The 23,268-nt window shown below is 40.9% G+C and overlaps 1 protein-coding gene across 8 annotated transcripts in view; it reads left to right on the top strand.

The window, feature by feature from the left end:
* Positions 1 to 23,268, top strand: part of NYAP2 (neuronal tyrosine-phosphorylated phosphoinositide-3-kinase adaptor 2) — a 274,769-nt gene that overhangs the window by 211,313 nt on the left and 40,188 nt on the right. For 7 of the 8 annotated variants that reach the window (XM_040450859.1, XM_040450853.1, XM_040450854.1 and 4 more), the window contains one exon: positions 7,595 to 7,698. In XM_040450859.1, coding sequence (XP_040306793.1) covers positions 7,595 to 7,698 — 104 coding nt within the window. Of the gene's footprint in view, positions 1 to 7,594; positions 7,699 to 8,228; positions 8,426 to 23,268 lie in introns of those variants that run through there. The other variant, XM_040450858.1, reaches the window with a different exon arrangement.

Raw genomic sequence — 23,268 nt, 5'->3', positions numbered from 1 at the left:
CCCAGTGGGAAAAGCAAATTACCTCTTACTTAATACTTCTTTGAAAATAGCTTTGACCTTATGTCACTACCTCCTCATAGGATCTTAGAGACCTCCAGAAGTTCTGCTACAGAGTGAACAGACATGGCCATTATTGGAAATCAGATTGAAGTTCCCTTCCATCGTGGACTTGACCACATACGCTTTTGGATAAGTCTTGTTCCTAGGCACACAATGCTGAACTTACGTTCATAATGGACAATGGTTCAAGGCAAAAGCATAAGGACCATGGCCATGGAAATAAAACCTACCATAAGGACCATATAAATTATTTTGGACCAAATTTTGTTTCAAGATGTTTGTTTTTAAATAAACCACAGGGCTCCTGGGGGCTCAGTCGGTTAAGCATCCAACTTCGGCTCCGTCATGATCTCACAGTTTGTGGGTTTGAGCTGCACATCGGGCTCTGTGCTGACAGCTCAGAGCCTGGAGACTGCTTCAGATTCTGTGTCTCCCTCTCTCTCTGCCCCTCCCCTGCTCACACACTCTCTCTCTGTGTCTCTCTCAAAAATGAATAAACATTAAAAAAATGTTGAAATAAACCACAAATGTCAATGGTATAAAAAAAGACGTCATTAGTATTACATCCAGTTTTGATTTTCATTTATTAGGAATAAAGAGTTTTTACATTAATAAGGTGGGTGATACATAAAATTGAAACTTGGATTTCCTTCTTTTTATTTTGTCATTTAGAAGTGAAATATAACACATTTTAAAAATAAGTTAAAATGGGGCCCCTGGGTGGCTCAGTCGGTTGAGTCACTCAGGTCATGATCTCACAGTTTGTGGGTTCGAGCCCCACATTGCGCTCTGTGCTGCCAGCTCAGAGCCTGGAGCCTGCTTCAGATTCTGTGTCTCCCTCTCTCTCTGCCCCTCCTCTGCTCATGTTCTTTCTCTCTCTCTCTCTCTCTCTCTCTCTCTCTCTCTCTCTCTCAAAAATAAACATTAAAAATTTTTATTAAAAATTTTTAAAAAATAGGTTAAATTATTTTTGTCATGTTTTCATTCCTAATACGGGTGATGAAGGGTTTTATTAAACTTTTGTTTGTTTGTTTATTCTGTTTCTGATGCCATAATACAAGGTAAAATGGCTATCCCCATGGTAATATGCATTTGATCCTGATACAAATCATGATATGTCTTTTTAAATTTGTATCTTGGCAAATGGATTTTCTTTATGTTATGGTAGTAAGTATAATTAAACAGCATATATTACATAATTTTTAAAAGTTTATTTATTTTGAGAGAAAGAGAGAGAGAGAGAGAGAGAGAGAGAGAGAGAAGGCATGCAAGTGGGGAGGGGCAGAGAGCGAGAGGGAGAGAGACAGAGAATCCCAAGCAGGCTCCACACTGTCAACATGGTGCCCAATGCAGGGCTCGACCTCACGAACAGCAAAATTGTGACCTAAGGTCGGACACTTAACTGACTGAACCGCTCAGGCACCCCAGTAGCATATATTACTTATTAAAAAGGTAAAATATATTCCTTTATACACATATACTATAATTTTATTTTAATGTGAAATAAAGTATTCTTGAAGACAAAAGCACCTTTTATATGCAGCTAAAGTGATAACTACCCTAAGGGGTGTTTCAGAAATTATATATTACGTGGGGTACCTGGGTGGCTCAGTCGTTTGAGAGTCATACTCTTGATATCGGCTCAGGTCATAATCGCACAGTCCTGGGATCCAGCCTCGTGTCAGGCTCCAAGCTGAGCAGAGCCTGCTTGAGATAGTCTCCCCCCACCCTGTCTCCCTCTCCCTCCCTTGCTCATGTGCACGCTCTCTCTCTCTCTCTCTTTCAAAATAAATAAATAAACTTAAAAAGAAAAAGAAATTATATATTACAATAAAAGAGGCTGTCAAAAAAACAAAAACAAAAACAAAAAACTGTTAATGCCACACCATGCTATCCTGCTAGGTAAGAAACCAAGCATGCATTGCAGTACGTAGGGCATCCCTGTGTGGTAGGCAGTAGTATGATTTATATTATGTCTACATAAGAAAGTGGAAAGTGGTAAGGGGAATCTCAGCTCTTCAGACATTTAGAAGGAACACAAGTGGGCATTCCTAACTCTACATGCATGTGATTCTCCTCTCTACAATGGATCTTGTACTTCTACAAGTACTTCTAGAAGCCATCCTTGGCCCATAAACTCTACCTGTCATGTCTCCACCTCACTTTTTTGGGGGTTTTAGATCTTCACCAGAATTCCAGTATTCCCAAGAAGAATTACCAGTTCGTCCAGTATCTATAGTTTTACTCTCTGGCCCTGCAGATAACACTAGGTCCTTGGTCTGTGACTATGGGGTACTTGGGACTCATCCAAAGCTATGTAAGTCTCATTCAGAGGAAAGCTCCACGGAACGCTGGAGAAAGGAATATCTTCTCCCAGGGTAGATGTTTGCATCCTGCTGGTTTTCTTTCTCTGGTCACAAAATGATCACAACTATGATTAGGCCCGTTTTCTCTTTTCAGCGCCATACTGACAATGCTGGGACCTATGAGTTTCTCAGGGATCTACAGAAATATTGGGTATTAAAAATAAAATGGTAGCACTAAAATTCCAGAAGAAACTTCCAGGTTAACATTAATGAATGTTTAATGAAATTATACAAAGTACGGCATCAGGTTCACGGAATCAATTGTTAAATTCAGTATTAAAACAATTCTATTACAGTTACTTGGTGATCAAAAAGGATGAAATCTTACCATTCTGGATGGAGCTAGAGTGTATTCTGCTAAGCAAAATAAGTCAGTCAGAAAAAGACCAACATCTTGTGATTTCACACATATGTGGAATTAAAAAAAAAAAACAGATGAACATAGGGTAAGGGAAGGAAAAATAAGACAAAAACAGAGAGGGAAGCAAACCATAAGAGACACTTAAATACAGAGAGCAAATTGAGGGCTGCTGGAGGGGTGTTGGGTAGCAGGGTGGGCTAAATAGGTGATGGGCATTAAGGAAGGTACTTGTTGGGACGAGCACTGGGTGTTATATGTGAGTGATGAATCACGAAATTCTACTCCTGAAACCATTATTACACTATATGGCAAGTAACTTGGGTTTCAAGAAAATTTAAAAATAAATAAATAATACAATTATATTACATTTGGGAACAATTTCTAGATTCGATTGTGTCATACTGCAAGAATTCCTGAGTCCACTTGATTATTGCCTAGAAATCATAGCCAGTCATGAGTGAATTGGATTATTCACAGTCCAATCATTCCTGAAGCAAAATTATAAAAATGCATGAAAATTATGTACAGGACACATGACATTTAGCGTGGGACTTGAGGGCATCTTATGTGTTTACTTGTTATGAGTGATAGAAGCCTTTAAACAAAGTGGTGGGAACCGTGAAGGTTTTACTATAGTCCTGGTACAACTACCACTTATTACTTAAACACCAGTTTATCTCAAATAGCATATGTGTTATTTCCAACAAATGCCTTCCTTAGAAATGAAAGTAGAATTTGTAATAAGCATACTTTGTTGTATTGTAAAGGGACCTCTCCGTGACTTCCATATAGCCTTGAGCCATTGATTAGAAACTTTCAGCAACATGACTTGGGGAAATCATGATATGTTTCTGCTACTAGAGAAAAATATTGTGTATTAGGAAAAAAAACTAAGATAGAGGAAAGATATGTCTCAGAATTTGACTGATTTTATTTCTTTGATGCTAGATGAAAGTGTTTTCTTTGGTGAAAATGCCCTACTCTCCTGTTGCTGTGTAGATACAGAGGTTGAGAAGAGTCATTTGTCTTTGCTTTCTGAAAGCAAAGAGAACTCCAATACTCACAATAATAGCAGTGAATGCCTTAGAGATTATTTGGTAACACAACTAAGGACATGATTTTGAAGAGAAATACAATTCACCTTGAAGGGAAGATGAGAAATGATTGAGAAATGACTATCTCTACAACAAAACAAAACAAAACAAAACGAAACAAAACAGTGATAAATTGAATCCACTAAGAATAAAAACAAAGAAATATTAAGTCACACAGTTTGCTGGGTACTTACATAATAAAAATTTTAAGATGATCATGAGTCATTACTTGGGAAACATTTCATGATAATATCTTGATAATGGTTTATTCCAAAAAGTTAAAATTGGTCTTTTTTCTTTTCCTTTTCTTTCCTTTCTTTTGTTCTTTCCTTTTTCTTTTGTTTCTTCTTTCCTTCCTTCCTTCTTTCCTTCCTTCCTTCCTTCCTTCCTTCCTTCCTTCCTTCCTTCCTTCCTCTCTTTACTCCCTCCCTTCCTTCCTGCCTTCTCGGCTTCTTTTTCTATTCTTTCTTTTCCCCTCTGATTCTCTTTCTTCCTTAATCTACTACCTTTTTCTTATTCTTTCTTCTCTTTGCACTTGATCTGCATTGAAATTTCATATATGACATCAACTGTTACTTCTAGGATGATGATTAATAATAGAGCTTACAAAGAAAGAAGCTTTTCCTTGGATGTGGGAATAACAGGTGCCTTTAGTTCATCATTAATCTCTTAATGAAATGGAATGAGTTTTTCTTGAGGGAGGAAAGTTCTACCTTAGATCTCTTTTGAGGAACATGGCCATTGTTCTTGAGCCCCCAAAAAACCTTGGCAATTTTTACATAAACAAAATTCAGGATGAAAATATACTGTTTTTAGTGTCATGGCTCCTAAGCTTCCCTGTTTAAGGCTCAAAGCACAGTGTATTCCCAAGGGCAGGTAAGATGGACAATTTAACTTCAATGTCATAGCCCTAAAGAATCTCTGTGAGGCTTGGTTTTAATCAGAATCTTTTCTGGGAGTTTTTGATTTTTGGGGCTTCTTCAGACAATTCTTTTGGTCAAGGAACCTTGGTGGATGCTACATCATAAAGACCCCCAACATGGTCCTTTAATATAGAGGGACCATGATATACTCCATAATATAACTCCATAATATAATACACTTGAAATGCACGTAAGGGCCATGTAAAACCGAAAGAAGGGCAAAGAGCCAAAATGAGTAAGATAAAGATAAACCAAAACTTTACAATTGTAATAATATCCCTACAACATGACACCATTAAGCAGTAATGTTATGCAGTGTGTATGCGTGTGTATTTGTCTCTGTAGGCATGTGGACATAATGGCTTTATGGTCACAATGTTAGTCTGCTGCTGCAGGTAGAATCATGACCCATATGAGCCATGTTGGGATCCAATGGTTGACTCCAGTGTGACCTCACCTTAGCGCTAGCCCACAGGGTAGTCGGCTAGTAGCCTAAACTGCTGTGTGTAATGTGGATTGAGTGGTTTATACTGCAGTACCTAAGGGGGCTTCGTGAGCTCAGACATGCTCTGGACCGATGTCCAATGGTGGTAAGACGAAGCCTTTGCAGGTCATAATGAAATGGGGAGTCTGTCTGGATTTTGGTACAGCTCAGTCTGTTCCTTAGAGATATCTTTGTCTATGTTTGAAAGAGGCTGGTTAAGTCAGAATCATAGTGGAAACCTAGCAGGAGAAATTAATCCATAGGTACACTAGATAATGTAAAAGGCCTCGAATTGTGTCACTCATCAGATAATCTCTTTAATGTAAACTGGAAAAGGACCTTAAGTAAAGAAATATTATTTGCCATCCTTTCCTAGGAAAAAATAGTGAATTTTCTGACTCCATGTGACTAAATGTGCTACCACAGCGAAGGGATGCATGGAAACATTGGCCCCGTTCTAAATACACGTCAACCAGGATTGCGATAGATGCTTTACCCATCATTTTATATAATAAAAGATGATTTGCTGAGGTATGCAAGGATTTATGCCTCCTGGGAAATGAGATTAACTTCTAAGTTACAGTGATAGTTTATGCCATTGTATGATACTGTTATATTTAAACACCTTTCAAAAGTGGTTGAGTAGACTAGAATCATCTGCATAAAAAGTAAGGCAGGGAGAGTTTCCAACCTCAGGCCTCCTCTGAAATGGACCCTAGAACATCACAAAGCCTTTGAATGAGAATCACTGCCTTTGTAAGTGGGGAGCTAGGCCTTGAACTCAGGCCTTAAAGCATATTCTACATTACTTGCATTGCCTCCATTTGTTCTTAGGAGTTGCCTTGACCTTTCCTAGGTTAAACTGAGTGTCTTCAGTGAAAGAAAAATGCGTATTAATTGAACACTTACTGCGTGGCCCACACCGACATAAATGCCCAAAGCCACAGCAGGCATTGCAAACACTGTATAAGTGCTAAGGCAGTTTCAGAAGAGAGACTCAGGATGCTTCGCAGTAGGAAGGACTTGCTGAAGTTGGTCTTCGGAAATGGGTAAGACTTAGTCTGACGGAAGTCCACACAAGGGCACACCCTGAGGTGAAGGACAGAAGCAGGATCAAATGCAGAAACTGAGAGGGGAAGACAGTTGCATGTGCTTTGGGGAGAACAGTGGAAACAGAGTGGATCTGAGCAGATCACAGGAGGCCTCTGAAAATTCGTCAAGGGGGTTTGAAGTTTTTCTCATATGAAATATGGAATAATTAGAAAACTTGGAATAAGGTGGGTGGCTTCAAAGTAATTTAGGAAGCTCAGTCTAGGAAAATGGTGTCTAAGTTGGTTTTGAGCAGAGAGATTATGGGGGTCAGCAAGGAGGTTTCCAATATATACGCGTGTATGTAAGTATGTGTAGAAATTGGCAGCTTTTCTGGCTAACTGTGTAACTCTATGGAATGTCTTTCGGATTAGAGATAATTCAAATATAGCCCAGACAGAAGCTGGAATGTACCTGGCACTCAAAAAGTTACAGCCAATATAAAAGTCTGTGACAAAAGTATTTTCTTCTCAAACGTCTTCATCTATATTAACATTGAAATTAAGATCCGATCTGTACCCTCTTGGATGAAGGGAACTCTTCCGTTCCCAAATTCTAATCTCCAAAGTATCCCATCAATGTCCTGGAAAACTCATTTGAGCTTCTGAAATCGAAGAAGAGTTAGGGGAATGTTTTTATAACTTGGAAAAATACTATCATTATGAAAAATACCAAACGTCTTAGAAGATGGTTGTCAACTTGAAAGTGAATAGAGATAAATTAGAGAAGGGCTACCTTTCAGCCCAAGCCCCAGGTTCTAGATTTCAAGATTAGAAGAAGGAAAAAGAGAGAGAGAGAGAGAGAAAGGAAGGGAGGGAGAGAGGAAATATTTTGGAGCAGGTAGAAAAGACATTTCAAGACCTCTGGACCAGCGCTGGAGGAAATGTTCATGTCACTTGCTTTTTTTTCCTGCATGGGGCTCTTGCTCTGGCACTCGCTCTATAAAAACTAACTCCAAATGAGGTAAAATGCCTGAGGGAACAAGGCCTCTGCTTGTTCCCTTGGCTCGTTCTTTATTTCCGGGAGCTGAGTGCAAATAAAGCTCGTTTTCGAGTTGGTTGTCGTGAGACTGTCACGACCCACCGGGGACCAGCAAGCATCTGCAGTATCCAATGCACTGAAAGAGCGCGCTGCAAAACAATATGGGAGCCTGAACGCCGCTGGTCGCTGCAGACCCTGCTCAGCTAATACTTTGCCTTTTCCCCCCCTTTTCACAGAAGCGAAAGTAAGCTGCAAATTAGGCCGGTCTGCGTCCACATCAGGTGTGCCCCCTCCATCAGTGACGCCTCTCAGGCAAGCCAGTGACCCGCAACAGAGCCAGGTACCATCACCGTTAGCCAATCGTGATTGACTTCGTGTGATGCAACATGCCAGGCGCTTCCACGTCTGTCTGTCCTGTGTTGCCGTAGACAACTCTTGCGTTTGCTTTTATTTTTCTATGTGTGTATGGGTGGAGGGGGTGAGTTGTGGCGGTCTGTGTTCTCATCCGGAAGGGAAAGTCTTTCTTCTCTGTGACTGGTGAAACTTCCTTTGCTGTTTGTTACCAAATCGTTTTTTTGTCTCTGGTTCCCATCATTCTGTAATATTAATGTAGTAAATTTGTATTGGCTTAGTGGTTATTATTTTTTTTAAAAGCTCTTCCTCTCTTCCATGTTTTGTGTACTTTTATACTGTCTCTGAAAATTTATCAACATTTGATAAATTTATCTACTTTGTTTCATGTAGATTTCTTTTTAAATGTTTTGTCTATAACACTTGCACAGATGTTGTCAATGAATTTGTACATATCTTTCAGCTCTTATCCTATTAGACTGTAATATTTGTGGCCGTTTTGCTTTTATTTCTATTTAGCTTGGAGCATGATTGTAAGACACTGTGGATATCGATGTCCTTATAAATATTCATATGCCAACTCATCTGGATTGAACATGGCAGCCAGTCTTCTTTCTTAGGCTATAAAGACAAATTGACCGACCAGATAATCTAGATATTTACCAAAAACTGTAGATTAATAAGGCGATCTTTAAATAAATGATTTTCCTCTCTTACACCAACAACATCAGAAATGTTCTCAGAAAGAGAATGTAAGTGTTCATGCATGGTAAATAAGATCTCTATTATCGCTTGGAGAAAAGAGATAAGAAATAAAGGCATAAACTAAAATATCATTTAATCCTTTACAGTAAGAGTATGTCGCTCTGATGTTCATTTGGGTACATGGTTGTCTCTGGGGAATAATCACGACACATAAATGTCTGTGTATAACTCACCCAATAGAAATTCAGTACGTTGACTTAATTTGTGAAACTTAATTGTTGTTAGTGTTAAGTATTACGGGTGTTAAATAGGATAATGTCGTCCTGGAGTGATTTCTCTCCACTTCCCAGCTTTAATCTTTGCATTCATAAAACTCTTCTGAAATAGTAAATTATAAAACTAGTGAGGGTACCTCCACGGGAACTGTCCGTTACTGATTAGCAAATTACATATTCATCAATTATTTAAAATGTCAAGCTATTTTAAAAACATAACTAAGCAGAATAATTGCATTTTTTTTTCTAGTGGGAGACATGGTGCTGTTTAGTTTTTGGTCTGGCTTAAATGTGCACGGGATTTGATCTATGAATATATGAGTTATCTATAAACACGAGAGATGAGAGGCTTCTCTCAAGGGCATCTCAAGTGTCATTTAGATTTCCTTGTGTCTTAATTTAAAATGTTAAATGCTTTCATAACTAAATGTATCCAGCTCAAACACTTTGGGGGTAAAAAAAAGAAGGAACAATAGGACAAGGAATTAATAAATAAATAATGTAATTAACCTCACTGAGATAAAATTAGTTTCTTAGTTGATTCAGAGCTATTTCAAAAAATTACATTTACTGATATTTAAAAATTTTAAAATTGAATCCAGAAAGGGGAGAAATTTAGCTGTCAGGAGATTGCATTAATATAAATGATTTTCCAAGGACATGTACCTTGCAAACATTACCCTCAGTATCACGGGGAGGTTTTGTGTTCTTTGTTTTGTTTTGCTTTTTTCCTAATTATCTTTATAGTTGCTTCATCCTAAACCCCTTTAATTGTAAGGGTCCCTGGGGGGGTTACAATGATAGCAGTTTCCTGGGCTAAACTTCTGAAATAAAAACAAGACAGGATTTTTGTGCTTTCGCATTACCAACTCTTTATTCACCTGATGGCATACTCTTTATTCTTCAAAATATAGCAACATGAGAAAGCCCCAACCAGCAGAAATTCTGGTCCACATCCATACGGTAGATAGGCTGTCAGGGCTCTGAACTAGAAGGCTAGCCTCTGAGACTCCCTTCTGTGGCTTGTGACTGGTTGTAGTATTTGCCTGTTCTTGTACTAAAGAAGTAAATACGGCTCAGAAGATCCTTGCTTTGCATTCCTAGGACTTAGGACTAAAGTCAATGGTTACCTGTTGAGGATCTCTTCTCACCCAGGTCTCAGACCCTTGACTGAGATGTCTAAGTAACAACCCTTTGTTGTGTTGATGACACTGCCCTTTGTTCAGTAACCCAAGGCGGTGTTGACTTGTTGACTGTAAGAGTGAATATTCATACACCAACTAGGCCATGGAACACCTACCATTATCAAATAAATATCCCCCCCCCCACTTTGGATACCAGGATTCCCAGTAATTATTTAATAACCGAATGTGTAATAAGAGATGCATCCACCTCTCGTTAGGAGATCATGGAAAACCACGTGATCTCTTTCAAACAAACAAAAGCAATCACCAATCCCTAAAATAATCCCAATGGGTGCTTATGAGCTGAGGAAGTTGGCTTTAGGATGCCTGTGCCATTTCAGCCATATTAAGGGGCATTACCGTTCATAGAGAAGGCATTGTGCTTTCTTTCAGATTGTTCATATCTGATCCCTTTTCCATTTCTTCAGTAAAAGCTTTTGACTTGCCGTTACATGTCATGGTAGGAGCTTTCTCAGAAGTACTGCAAGAAGGGTATATAGAAGTGCCTGATACTGCTCCAGCAGAAAAATACAGAGGTGCCCACAGTGGCCCTCCAGGCCTAGGCCAATAATGACTGTCCACCCCCAAAGAATCTAGAGACAGTCCTTAACTGCCTGAGCTACAGAGGAGCCTAGGGCCAACAGTGACTGCCTACCATCTGCATTTGTGTATCAACAAAGGTCAAGGTAACATTGCTTGATTTTGCAATCTTTTGGTCTCAGGTAACTATGGCAGAGGCAAGATTTGTAGAAATACATAATCTTATCTGACTGGAAGTTCAAAAGATGTAAGTTAAAATGTAAAGCTCAGGAAAGAAGTGAGTTGTAAAGCATGTAGAGTCCAATATTCTTTGAAATTCAGAGAGATGAAAACACATTACTTTCTTTGTGAATTCACTCCAGAATAAGTAGACTAGACAAGGGGCAGGAATTTTATTGCCATGAAGCCTCATATGTTGGCATTTGTCTGAATGTAGATCTTTGGAAATTAAACCGAACTTCTGTGCCTCCTGTGAAAAAATAAAACCTTTTCTTTTCCTTAGTTATAAAAACAAAACTGTCTAGTGGTCACATTGAACTTGGAGCACATGTAACTTTCTCTTTTTTCCTTATATAATAAAGTGGAAAGCCATGTGTTCAGAAGAAAGGGGGCGGCCACCTTTGGAGACAGTAGAAAGGGGAGTTCATGTCATGCCCCTGATTCGGCCGAGAACAAGCCTACCTCTGGGAATGGGACCCCCATTCCATTGGCAATCATACCATCTGTGGTCTTGTTGCAGCAGGTGATAGGACAGCCGGTAATGCTCTTGGCCACGTGACAGCCATGCTTTCTTTCAAGAAGGGTGCCGCGAGGCTGTGTCTCTAAACAGAAGTGCCAGTTTTCCTTGGAAAAATGTTCCCAAAGAACGTTTGTATTTGTGTTTCAAGGAAGGAAGGAGATGAGCACCACACCCTCCACTGTCCAAACACTCACACAATACACACATGCGGACGCGCTCACACACGCACATACACACGCACGTAGACACTGACATTTACATACACTTACGCTCCATGATACACACGGACTCTCACACACTCACATATACATATACCTATGTGCTCACACTTGCACACTCAATCGCTTGTGAATGTGCCCACGTCACATTTGTTAGGTAACACATCCCCGTGTCAAATCAGAGAATCCCAGAGTAGTGATCACATCACATCACATCACAGCATCACATCGCCATAAAAGTGATCTAAGTGTTGAAACGAAACTTCACCTTCTCCCTGAGGCTGGCTAGTTGATTTTTCTAACCTGGATCATCTCTGATGATCCTTGATCTTGGGGAGGGGTTGGGAAAAGGCTGTCTGTACTGTCCTTTGGACATACATTTCAAAGGCTGACAGACCCAAATCTCTTTGGAAATCTCACAGTCGCCTCTGAAGCCATTATCTCTTGTTCTGTGGGCCCTCTGTGCCATGACAGATGCCTCTTCACTACCTAGGACAGGCCTCACCCCGGCGTCTTTTCTGTGTCCTCACAAGCTGTTAGCCGGGCAAGCACCCCAGGTCCATTCAGCCTGCCCCTTCAGTATGATTTCTCAAACATTTATTCCTTTCAGTGCCAGTCCTCTGGACCCTTTCCAAGCTCCTAACATCCTCTTTCGATATTTGATGATCCTGCAGGGGCGTAATGAGAGCCAGCCTGGGCTGACTGCAGAGCAGAACATGTTCTCTTTCCTCATGGATGCCATAGCTACGTCTGCAAGCCAGCATCAGGCCAGCTTTTCTCTTCTAGACAGAGCATGTTGGGGTGGCCAAAGCTTGGCACATGTCCAGCATGTGTTCTGGCCATGCCTGGATGTCAAAGTTATTTTTGAGATACCCTTATAAAAAAAGGAAATTAAATCATTCAAAGATATGGATTAGGGATCAGTATATATGATTCTGTGCCCAATTCAGGGGTATACCTCTAATGGCCAACACACTGTGTGAGAATCAGTGATCTTTGCTGACTCACAAAGTTTCTCCCTTGATAAATGTCTCTCTATATATGTCCTTGAAAAAATGTTTTTCTCACACAATCTAACACTGACCCTTTCCTTAATTTTCTACCTCTGATGCAGTGGGATGTGTTGATTGGTCCCACAGTCTCAGTAATGCTTTGTCTTAAAGCTTTGAGAAGATCACCGCTCTGTCTCAGGGTCTCTGTCAGTTCTGGACTTTCATTTAATTTTCCAGATAGTCAGAACATTTGTACATAGAACCTGTCGGAGCCTAGAAAGCATAAGGAAGGTGAAAGACAAAGGGAGACGAGTATATTAACATAAATACTCAAACTAGGACGTGGGAGTTCTGATTCCATCCACTCAGTGCCTACCTACATCTCTGAATAATGTAACCTTAAAGGGTATGTTCCAATTTAACTTCACCTTCAATACATGGGAGCAAGTAGAAAAATAGAAGAAACAAATGCGAAGAATAAAGAAGCCTTAATGATGCTTTCTCCTTAGAATTTCCATGCCACCAATAGCATGGATGTGGCTTGTTTTGCCAAGACTATACATCCTTTATTCTGTCGTTAAGCCTTGTAGACCTAGAACATATGTATTAAGAGGTTTCATCTGATCAGTTGTATATATATTTTCAAATGTTTGCTATCTAGAAGCTGAAGTCTTGTGGTGGATGGGAGGGAACAGTGTTAGGCAAGGAGGGAACAGAATATGGCGTGTGCCACCCCAACTTAACACAAGGAAGGGGTCCTTTTCCGGCATCTCTTTTTCAAATGTTGAACAAATTTTGTTGTTGTTAAGACCCTGTGACTATTCCAGTTACTCTTATCAGACCTGGTCCGAGAGAATGTTCTGCATTGTCTTTGTACTTTACATAGCTGATTCGATTGTATGCTCATTATTACAGTGCATGATGGGAATGGGGGAAAGGCAGAAACAGAACACACAACCAAGCAGCAAATGTTGAACTCCCTTCATTAACACATAGCTTCCCACCACAGAGTTTCCTTCAGGCCATGGGATAGATTTTACAATGACTCCTATTGTTTGCTTCATTCTGCATACAAGTTGACTGTTACATATTTCCAAATATGTAAAACCTCAACAAGGATACTTGAAAAACCCTGCTACCTTTAGAAGGCAACCATCATCACGCTCGAGAAGGGTTTACCTGTACTAAGTTAAAATTGTAAAATAAAGTGTTATGTTAACAAAGATTATGTTCCAAAGAAATTATAGTTATTTGTTATAATAATGATATTTACTGAAGAGATTGGACCTAGCCCTGTGAAATGTGGAATAAATTCATATTATAATTAAAAATGTCAGTGTTTATATTGATCTCTTGCCATGCATTATGGCAAAAGTGCATTACAATAATGCAGGTGTCCAAAAGCAAAAACAAACAAACAAAAAGCATTATCTTATGTGTGCTCTCAATAATACTGTCTGATTGCTTTATATAAATATTAGGTTTTAGTACCCTATAAGACTCTCTACAATTGTTTTCATGTTTAAAGAAAAAAACCCCAAAATTTTGTTATTACTTTTAAATGATAGACAAATCCAGTAATATGTTTAATGAAATATTGGCATTCTTTGGTTTCCACTTTTATACAAAGAATTCAAGTAGCAGGTACTCCAATTGCTTTTCACAACACACTACAGTATAGCTAAGAAATCTGACCTGTTATTCAGGCATCATCCTGTGTTAACTTTTGTATATTTCAGGCGGCGAAATATTCGGAAGTCATCTTTTAGAGAGCAGTATTCTCATGAGCGGTCTCGCAGTCACTCCATTATTGAATAGGATGAACTGAAACAAATGTATCCCCGTGCCCTTCTGCCAACCCCCGCCCCCCACACATATAATCTTGCCATTTATTCCTTTAGAATAGGAGGCAGAGTGTACCAAATGAGGACGTTCTAGAGGAAGTCACGAACCAACCGGCACAGAGAGGTGGGGATGGGGACAAAGGGACTCTGAGACTGTACATCCTCTGACTGCTGCAGTCCCTGATAGGTGTGTGTGTATCCTCAGCATCAGAGTTGATAACCCCACCCACCAGAGCTGCAGGTAAAAGTGTGAAGTAGCTAAAGTCTATAGCCAGCATCCTTGAACTCGTGGAAAAGACCAAACATTGCTCGGATTTCTTCAGTGAGGTTTAGCATGACGAAAGCCATGTGCCGCTTATTGCCATCTCTGATGTGTTTATTGTAATCCAGGACTGTTCTGAGAGCTTCCCCACATCACCGCAGGCAAGCTCTCAACAGTTCAACCAGTGGTTACCATTGCCATCACACATTACGACCGAGGTACTCAAGAACCTTGTCCGAGTTTTGGACCTGTTAGATGTCAGTCTGTGATCTTAGCTACTCAGCTGAATGAAAACCTGAGCTTTTGAGGTGGATTCGATTAGATTATGACTATTAGACTCTTGAATCCACCAATTAGTGGCTTGTGACCTTGAATACATTGTTCAACTTTTCGGAGTCTGTTGCCTTATCCGTAAAATGGGTGCGGTGTTACCTGCCTGGTTTAGCTGATGTTGTTGTTGTTGAGGATTAACGAGATAGCATATGTAGGGAAAGTCTTGGATAGACAGACACAAACTGTTAGAAAAATACTCATTCTTTCTCTTTTCCTGGATAGCTTTTCCTTCTTCCAAAGAGTCAACTTTCCTGCTTGCTAGAAAATCCTAAATGGGAGAGTCATTCTAATCCGTGGGATTCCGAAGGGGATGAGCACGGAGGGAATGGTTGCATCTACCCTGTGTTACGGACCTTGCACAGAACTGTTAGTGCGTGGTGATAAGAAAAGGCAGACAGACCTTTAGTCAGTTTTATTACTGATTTTAAATTCTCTGGACAGTGCATCTGTCTCCCTCTTGCCAAGCTTCTGAGCTGAATTGGTTTTTCCCACCCCCTCCTTGGTGTACTTGATATGACTGGATTCATTGTTCCTTTTCCAAATAGGAAATTAGGTACTCGGTGATTCACTACACAACAGGAGTCCGCATTGGGCATTTCTTCCTACCTTATCAGTCTCATGTGTGCCTTGGAAGCCAAGTGAGTAGAAACCAACTAAGGCTATCGTTTCAGAATTCCACCTGCCCCCAGTACCACTTTACTCTCCTATTTGAGTTCAAGTATGAATGAACGTGAGGAAAATGTTCCAACTGCTGAGGAAGCCATTACTTGCTGGGGCCAGGACGACGGGTATAGAGAAACAGGTTAGGCTTGTTACCCACTTCCACACTTAAAGCTTTCCCAGACCATGGTTTTAAACACCTGACTTCTAACCCGTGTCTTGCGGAGGGAACGTGTGCCAAGACTAGTCCAGATACATGGGGTCAGATGGCACCATTTTGTATTTCTTTTTTTTTTTTTTATGCTTATTTATATTTGAGGTGGAGAGAGACAGAGCGCAAGCAGGGGAGGGGCAGAGAGAGGGGGAGACACAGAATCTGAAGCAGGCTCTGGGCTCTGAGCCGTCAGCACAGAGCCCGACGCGGGGCTGGAGACTCACGAACAGTGAGCTCATGACCTGAGCTGAAGTCGGACGCTTAACCCACTGAGCCACCCAGGTGCCCCACCATGTTGTATTTCTTCAGCCAAGTCACAGACAGTGGAATCAATATTGTTTAGTCCTTTCTAGCTTCCTTTATTCCTCTTTAAATGCCCAGGGTGTCCTTCTTTACTAAACTAACGATAACATGGATGTGTCCGGGAAAGCAAAGCCCACGATTTTAAATCACATCAGTCCCTTCAGTTTATTCCAGGTGTTTTCAAGCTGATCTTTCAAGTCCCCAATTTCGTGTCAATTTTTATTCAACAATTGGAAAATAGAAAGTCGGGGGTGGGGGCGCTGTCGAAAATATTTCACTGCTAGACTTATTCCAAATGTCCGGTATACTTAAAAGTGAGGCTTTGGCTCAGTCTAGAGAAGAAATGATCAATTTATCATGGTAGAGCTTGTGGGAGTTGTATACAAATAGATAGCCTTTGAAGGACCATTAAAGCTTTACAGATTGATAGCTCCATTTGAGAGCTAAATGCTATGGTGGTGTTTTGCTGCCAGTTGTTAGCGGAAGTCCACAGAAACCTTCATCATGGACTTTAACTACTGAAACGAGTAGCAGGCTTTGGATGGGGCTGGCCCATCTAAACGTGGGGAAAGTACTGTAACGTTAGGCGGACCCATAGCGCCACCTAGCGTCCAGAGTGTGCTTTGCAATCTGTACTTGGGCTCTAAAAATAAATGAATCCAACAAAACTGCTTTATGACAGAGAAAATATGCTGTTTGCGATAATAACCATAATGCTTGTAAGAACCCACAATGAATACTTTTGATATTTGTTTTGGATAATGTTCATGACTTTAGTCTTGCAATTTTAGGTTATCTAACTTAAAACAATTTTTTTCTAATGCTTATTTATTTTTGAGAGAGAGACAGAGACAGAGCACGAGTGGAGGAGGGCCAGAGAGAATGAGGGAGACTCAGAATCTGAATCAGGCTCCAGGCTGTGAGCTGTTCTCACAGAGCCCGACACGGGACTTGAACCCATGAACCATGAGATCATGACCTGAGCCAAAGTCAGACGCTTAACCTACCGCCAGCCAGGAGCCCCTAGGTTATCTAACTTTTAAATATACCTTTCTGTACTTTTGTGGGGAGAGGTATGACGAACCATGGCCAGCAGTCTCTGAATGTTGTGCATCATTTATGATGAGATGCAGGCATTTTCATTAGGACTTATGACCTCTTCTGTGCATTGTAATTTTCTGAATCCAACCTGAGCCTCTTGGAAAGGAGATCATTTTTCCTATATTGCATTCTGAAAAGAAAGCTAGCAGAGAAAACTCGACTGGTTGAATGAAAGAATTCCTGTTGATTGCTTTTGTTTATCATGAACATATTTGAAACATATCACTTAGGATTCTTTTCTGAAAAGAGAAGCCTCCCTAACTAGTGGGTAAAATTACCTCCAACTTAAGTTGCATGTAGATTAGGAGGAAACTTTTATGCTACATTAATGTCAGGTTGGGTTATACTACCCCAGACTCAAAATAATAAATACACCCACATTATGAGTGCCTTAGTCAAGAAGCACTAGAAATCTTTCTTTTTCCCACCACTTTCTGTTCTTCATCTATGGGCAAATTGTTGTTCTCTGTTCTGTACTGCAAATAAACATTATCTTTCCGGTTGAAAGCATCTTCTCCAAAGAAAGTCAATTTGTAAAATGGCCTTTGTTGAAGAGCATCTGGGTGGCTCAGTCAGTTAACTGTCTGACTTCAGCTCAGGTCATGATCTCACAGCTCGTGAGTTCGAGTCCCACATTGGGCTCTGTGCTGACAGCTCGGAGCCTAGAGCCTGCTTCGGATTTTGTGTCTCTGTCTCTCTCTGCCCCTCCCCCACTCATGCTCTGTCTCTCTGTCTGGATGTCTCTCAAAAATAAACATTAAAAAATTTTTTTAATAAATAAATAAAATGGCTTTTGTTGAGCGCCTACTATATGCTCGGCACAGTGTTCAAGATGTTTTATTACCTAATTTTATTCTCACAACCTACATATGCAGTAGATAACATTATCCCCATTTCACTGACGGGAAAACCAAGGCTAGAGAGTATGTTACCTGTTGAAGGTCTCATTGCTAGTAGTGGCTACGTGGACAGGAGGTATGAGCCCAGGTGGTTCTGTCTACTACATGTTTGTTTTCTTTTCTACCAGAAATAGCTGCCCTTCTGAATGTGCTCTCTTTGTAAAACCCACCTTCCTTCATTTCTATTAATGCCATTCATTGATTTATTTAATCATTCTTTGATTTTCCTGGGTCTTGCCTTTGAACCTCTCTAGATTAAGAGCTAGCATAACAGAGGGTCAAATTCAACTAAGACTTCAACTGAACAAGGTACCACTTCGGAGCAGGATCTCCAAGAGCGAAGCAAGGCTGGGAATGTAGCCCCTGGAAGGAGGCTCGATGGCATTGACTGTCTCATTCTCTTATGGACCGTGGACTGCTGTTGAGAGAAACCAGCCGTGCAGGCGTGGGTGCGTGTGCGTGAGTGTGTGCACGTGCACAAGTAGGAACGCGGACACCTGAGCACATCTTATTCTTTGCACACGCTGAAAAGAAAACGCACCCCCTCACACACATGCACACGTACACACAGCTTCTAGAGCACTGATGTAGATTTAACCAACAGCACACAAAAGACAAATAATGTATTCACCATGATTTATCCAGCTTCTGGGCTTCCACGGGGAATCTGTGAACAGACACTTTAAAGGGGGAGGAAGCAACCAGACTGTCACTTCAAAGCCTTTGTTTCCTAAAATAAATGCTGCATTAGAGGTAGTTAATAATCCCTAGTTGTCAGCTATTTTGACAGGGATCGTATTTGGAATACTGCATTTAATGACTTAGTTTCCAGGAAATGTGGAAGTTACTTGAAGGGCCACAAGGTGTCAAGATGACCCAGCCCAGTCATCTTTGCCCATGAAAGGGCTGAGGCTCTTCAGGAGTAGCCTTTGCGGTCAGTCACTTATCCTCCAGGATGCAATCTAGAGAGGAACCCAAACTGTGCTGTCGTTTGACCGATGCTAACAAATAACGAAACAAGGAAGCTTTGGAGAAGTCTTGCATTGGAAGCACTTAACATCCATGGTTGCTTTTCCCAGACCTCGTGGAATTTCCAGGTCTTTTGATTTCTACATCCATATGAAATGAGATAATGAATGTAAAATGACATTTTAAGCTAGAATATTTAAATGTAAATGCTTATTTTCAATCATTTATCGTTTAACACGTAGTTCCCCCCCCCTTTTATTTTTTAACATTTAACTTTGAGCAAAGAAGTGCAAGGCACTGTCTGGAAGCCTTAGGGGGGAACAGGACAGGCCACAGGACAGGAGAGCAGGAGACGGCAAGACTGGGGCCGCTCCAACAGCTCTAGGTTCTGGCTTCTCTCAGACCCAAAGGTGTCTTGGAGAGTGATCATGCAGTTTTATGACAGGTTCATCCTTTTCCCCAATGGGTGACCCTTCTCTCGACCTGTCCCCATATCTAGCCTCCACACCACAAGAGACTATGTGTTGATTCCTCAGTGTAAAATTCTGTCAAGTGTGCCCATTGCTTACAGGATGGATGATAAAGGGCTTTGCCTGTATTTCAAGACCTGTATGATCGGCCCTGGTCTTTCTGTCCACCTTCATCATCCAGCACCCTATCTGGTTCATCTCATGCCTATCTACGTACCCTGCACAGTTCTTTCTCACTTTCAAATGTCCCAGGGATGCCTCCAAGATTTGCCTAACATTTAATTCTTCTTGGAACACCCTCCCTAATCTTGGGGTCCTGGAAACCAGTGCTTATCTGTACATCAAACCTGGAATCGGTGTGAGAGCACAGATAGCTCTGAATAGGGTTGTGATGGCTCCTAGACATAGGGTGAGAGTTTGAATGGTTGTGTTCTCCGGCCACAACCCTCCCAGGCATATCTCCCATCCCCATATCTGCCTGTACTTTGTACTTACTACGCCTTATTTTTATATAAAGTAAAGGGGAGAGTGTTCGGGTTCAGAGCCGACGGCTGAGAAAGAATTCTTGAGACATCTTTGGTGCAAAAAAGTGGTTTTATTAAAGCACAGAGACAAGACCCATGGGCAGAAAGAGCTGCCCAGGGATTATGAGGAGTGACTGATTATACACTTGCAGGTTGGGAGGGGGTTAGGGATAAAATAAGTCTTTAAGGTATTTTGGAAACAAGGTTTCCAGGACCTTGAGGGGCTAGCTGCTGTTAGGAAAAGGTCATTTATTACTGTTGAGTAAAAACTCAGTCATGAGACCCTTCAGGTGTATATCAGGGGGCCATAAGCTTGGAGTATGATTGCTGATTGCCAATCTATAACTTAGGGGGTAGAGATAAAGGAAGTTTCCAAAGGAGGTTTTATATGTGAAAATAGACTCAGGGGATCCTGGAGGGTCGAGATAATGTTAAGCTAAGATTGCTTTTGCCCCTAGCAAAGTGTCATCATCCAAGCAGCTGAGTTCCTAGAGGAAGGTCTGTCTGCCTGTCTCAAGGACTTGTCAGCAGGCTGTGAGTTGTATGGAAATTTAATTTTTTTTTTCTTCTGCCTTTGTTTCCCACATCCTAAAGGAGAACATTGTCTGAGGATGTTAGCCTCTGTTCTGATACCCGGAAAAAGCAATCTGGGGAAAGGTCAGGTTAGAAAGATTCCTTTGCTATCAGAGTTTTCAGTTGGCAGTTGTGCATTGGAAATTACAAACGGGAGGCTGTGCCATGTCATGTTTCTCAAATATATTTGACCATGGAACCCTCCCCCCCTTCCTTTTTTTTTTTTTTTTTTTTCATTTTTCCAAAGAGCCTCTTTTTTAATTCCAAAGATGGAGATTATAAGTGTCTGGCTCTTTAAGGGCTGGGGTGCATATTTTCATCTTAAAAATCTCTAGTCGTCCTGTACATAGTGAATGAATAAATTAATGCTACAGGTGGAAACAGACAAGCATCTCATTGTAAAGCTGTTATAATAATTTGCAGAAGCATTTGGGCTCCTGACAGGTGGCTCTGCGCATAGTCCTCACGTATGCCCACCTCCATCAGTTTACTGTTTTTACCTGCTGGTGGAGGATGAGAGACAACTAAGTGTTAGAGAAGAGATTTAAAATTCAAGGGCCACAGAGGGAGATAAAACAACGACTGCAATTCACAGGAAAAGGGAAATACCTGTTCAATTCATTCCTAAAAATTCTTTCTTTCTGTCTGTCTTTCTGTCTTTCTTCTTTCTCTTTCTTTCTTTCTTTCTTTCTTCTTTCTCTTTCTTTTTTTTCTCTTTCTTTCTTTCTTTCTTTCTTTCTTTCTTTCTTTCTTTCTTTTTTCTCTTCCTTTCTTTCTTTCTTTCTTTCTTTTTTCTCTTTCTTTCTTTCTTTCTTTCTTCTTTCTCTTTCTTTTTTCTCTTTCTTTCTTTCTTTTTTCTCTTTCTTTCTTCTTTCTCTTTCTTTCTTCTTTCTCTTTCTTTCTTTCTTTCTTTCTTCTTTCTCTTTCTTTCTTTCTCTTTCTCTTTCTTTCTTTCCTTTTTTTTTTTTTTTAAAGCAGCTTTATTAATACAAGGAGGGACAGTATGTCATGGGGCCCATTTTATTTTTTTATTTTTTATTTTTTCTAAATTTTTTTTCAACGTTTATTTATTTTTGGGACAGAGAGAGACAGAGCATGAACGGGGGAGGGGCAGAGAGAGAGGGAGACACAGAACCGGAAACAGGCTCCAGGCTCTGAGCCGTCAGCCCAGAGCCCGACGCGGGGCTCGAACTCCCGGACCGCGAGATCGTGACCTGGCTGAAGTCGGACGCCTAACCGACTGTGCCACCCAGGCGCCCCCATGGGGCCCATTTTAGAAAAGGAGTAAACTTCAATGATGCAAGAATATATTGAGGACAGAACAGAACTGGGATTGGAGGAAATTAAGACCTTTATGGTCCCTCATGGAAGTGATTATGAAGCTCTCTCCCCACAAATAGTTCACTCTGAAATTTTATTTTTTAAAAATAACACAAAGCTTACACAACGTTTACACTTCTGACACCTGCCACATTGCGTGTTCATCTATTCACATTGTGATGTGTGGAAGGTTTTCCCCCGCACCACCGAGCAATTCTTCAACACCAGCTGGGTATCCTATGACTTAACTCAATTATCTGCCTGCGGATGGCACCAGATCCCACAGGTCAAGGGCTTGGCTCTACAAGACTGGCCCCACCTCAGCTGCCATAATGGAAAGTCCAGGTTGTCACTCTGCTTCTGACCAACTGGCTCTAAATCTGAGGTTCCTACGACCCCCTCCTTGGGTTCAGGCATTTGGCTGAAGCGGCTCACAGAACTTAGAGAAACCTTTTACTTACTGGATCACTGGGTCATTACGAAAGAATATAAATCAGGATGAGTGGATGGAAGAGGTGCCTTCCTCTTGACAAGAGGTGCCTTGTCCCCCAGGACAAGTTCTGGGGAAGCGAGGTACTGCTTCCAATGCTCTCTGAGAACCCCCTTCTCTCTTTGAATCTCTACACACTTACCGACCTGTGGAAGAAAGCTCCAGAACTTCTTCCTTTTGGGTTTTCACAAAGGCTTCATGCCACAGGTCGGATTGATTAATTCATTGACTATTGATGATTGAACTCCTTCTCCAGGGCCTCTCCCCTCCCCGGTGGTGGGTGGGGCTAAAAGGGCTAACCCTCCAATCACGCATGTGGTTGGCTCCACTGGCAAGCAGCCGCCCATCCTGGCTGGTTTCCAAAAGTCATCTCATTAGCATAACAAAAGACACCTTTACTGGTCTCTTGGCAGGTAATTCCAAGGGTTTGAGGAGCAGTGTGCCAGGAAGAGGGGTGAAGACCAAGGACAGATTCCTTATTATGAATCCCACTATCACAGTCTTTATATATTCTACTTCATTTAAATTCTCTTTTTACAAAATTTTGCCTAAGGTTATTGAAGCTGAACCCCTTCTGTCTTGCATCCAGTCTTTTTTTTTTTTTTCTATTGTTTTGCCCCCGATTTTGAGGGCAGGTGACCTCAACACATGACAACTTGTCTCTTGGGTGATTGAGCACATGTTACATGCCCGCAGAATTTCTAAAACTATTCCTGCAGCCAACTTTAAATACGAAGTCAAGAGTTCAAAAAGTGTTTTTTGAAAAGGTGTGAGAACTATCAGTGACAAAGAGCTATTTGCTACTATAGGATGCTGACTTAAAAGAAAGTCTACCCTCCTGCTATACTGTCTGTCTTCTCAAAAAGAGTCACGGAAGGGAGACTTTTAGTTCAACTATTAACTGTGTAATGAGTTGTGGGCGCGAAGATTTGCTAAAGCTGCCG

This window comes from Herpailurus yagouaroundi, unplaced genomic scaffold, assembly GCF_014898765.1.
Source record: "Herpailurus yagouaroundi ecotype Mexico unplaced genomic scaffold, PumYag 202, whole genome shotgun sequence".
NCBI lineage: Eukaryota > Metazoa > Chordata > Mammalia > Carnivora > Felidae > Herpailurus > Herpailurus yagouaroundi.
The sequence above is the reverse complement of the archived record's forward strand: the minus strand, read 5'-3'. Positions and strand labels throughout refer to the sequence as shown.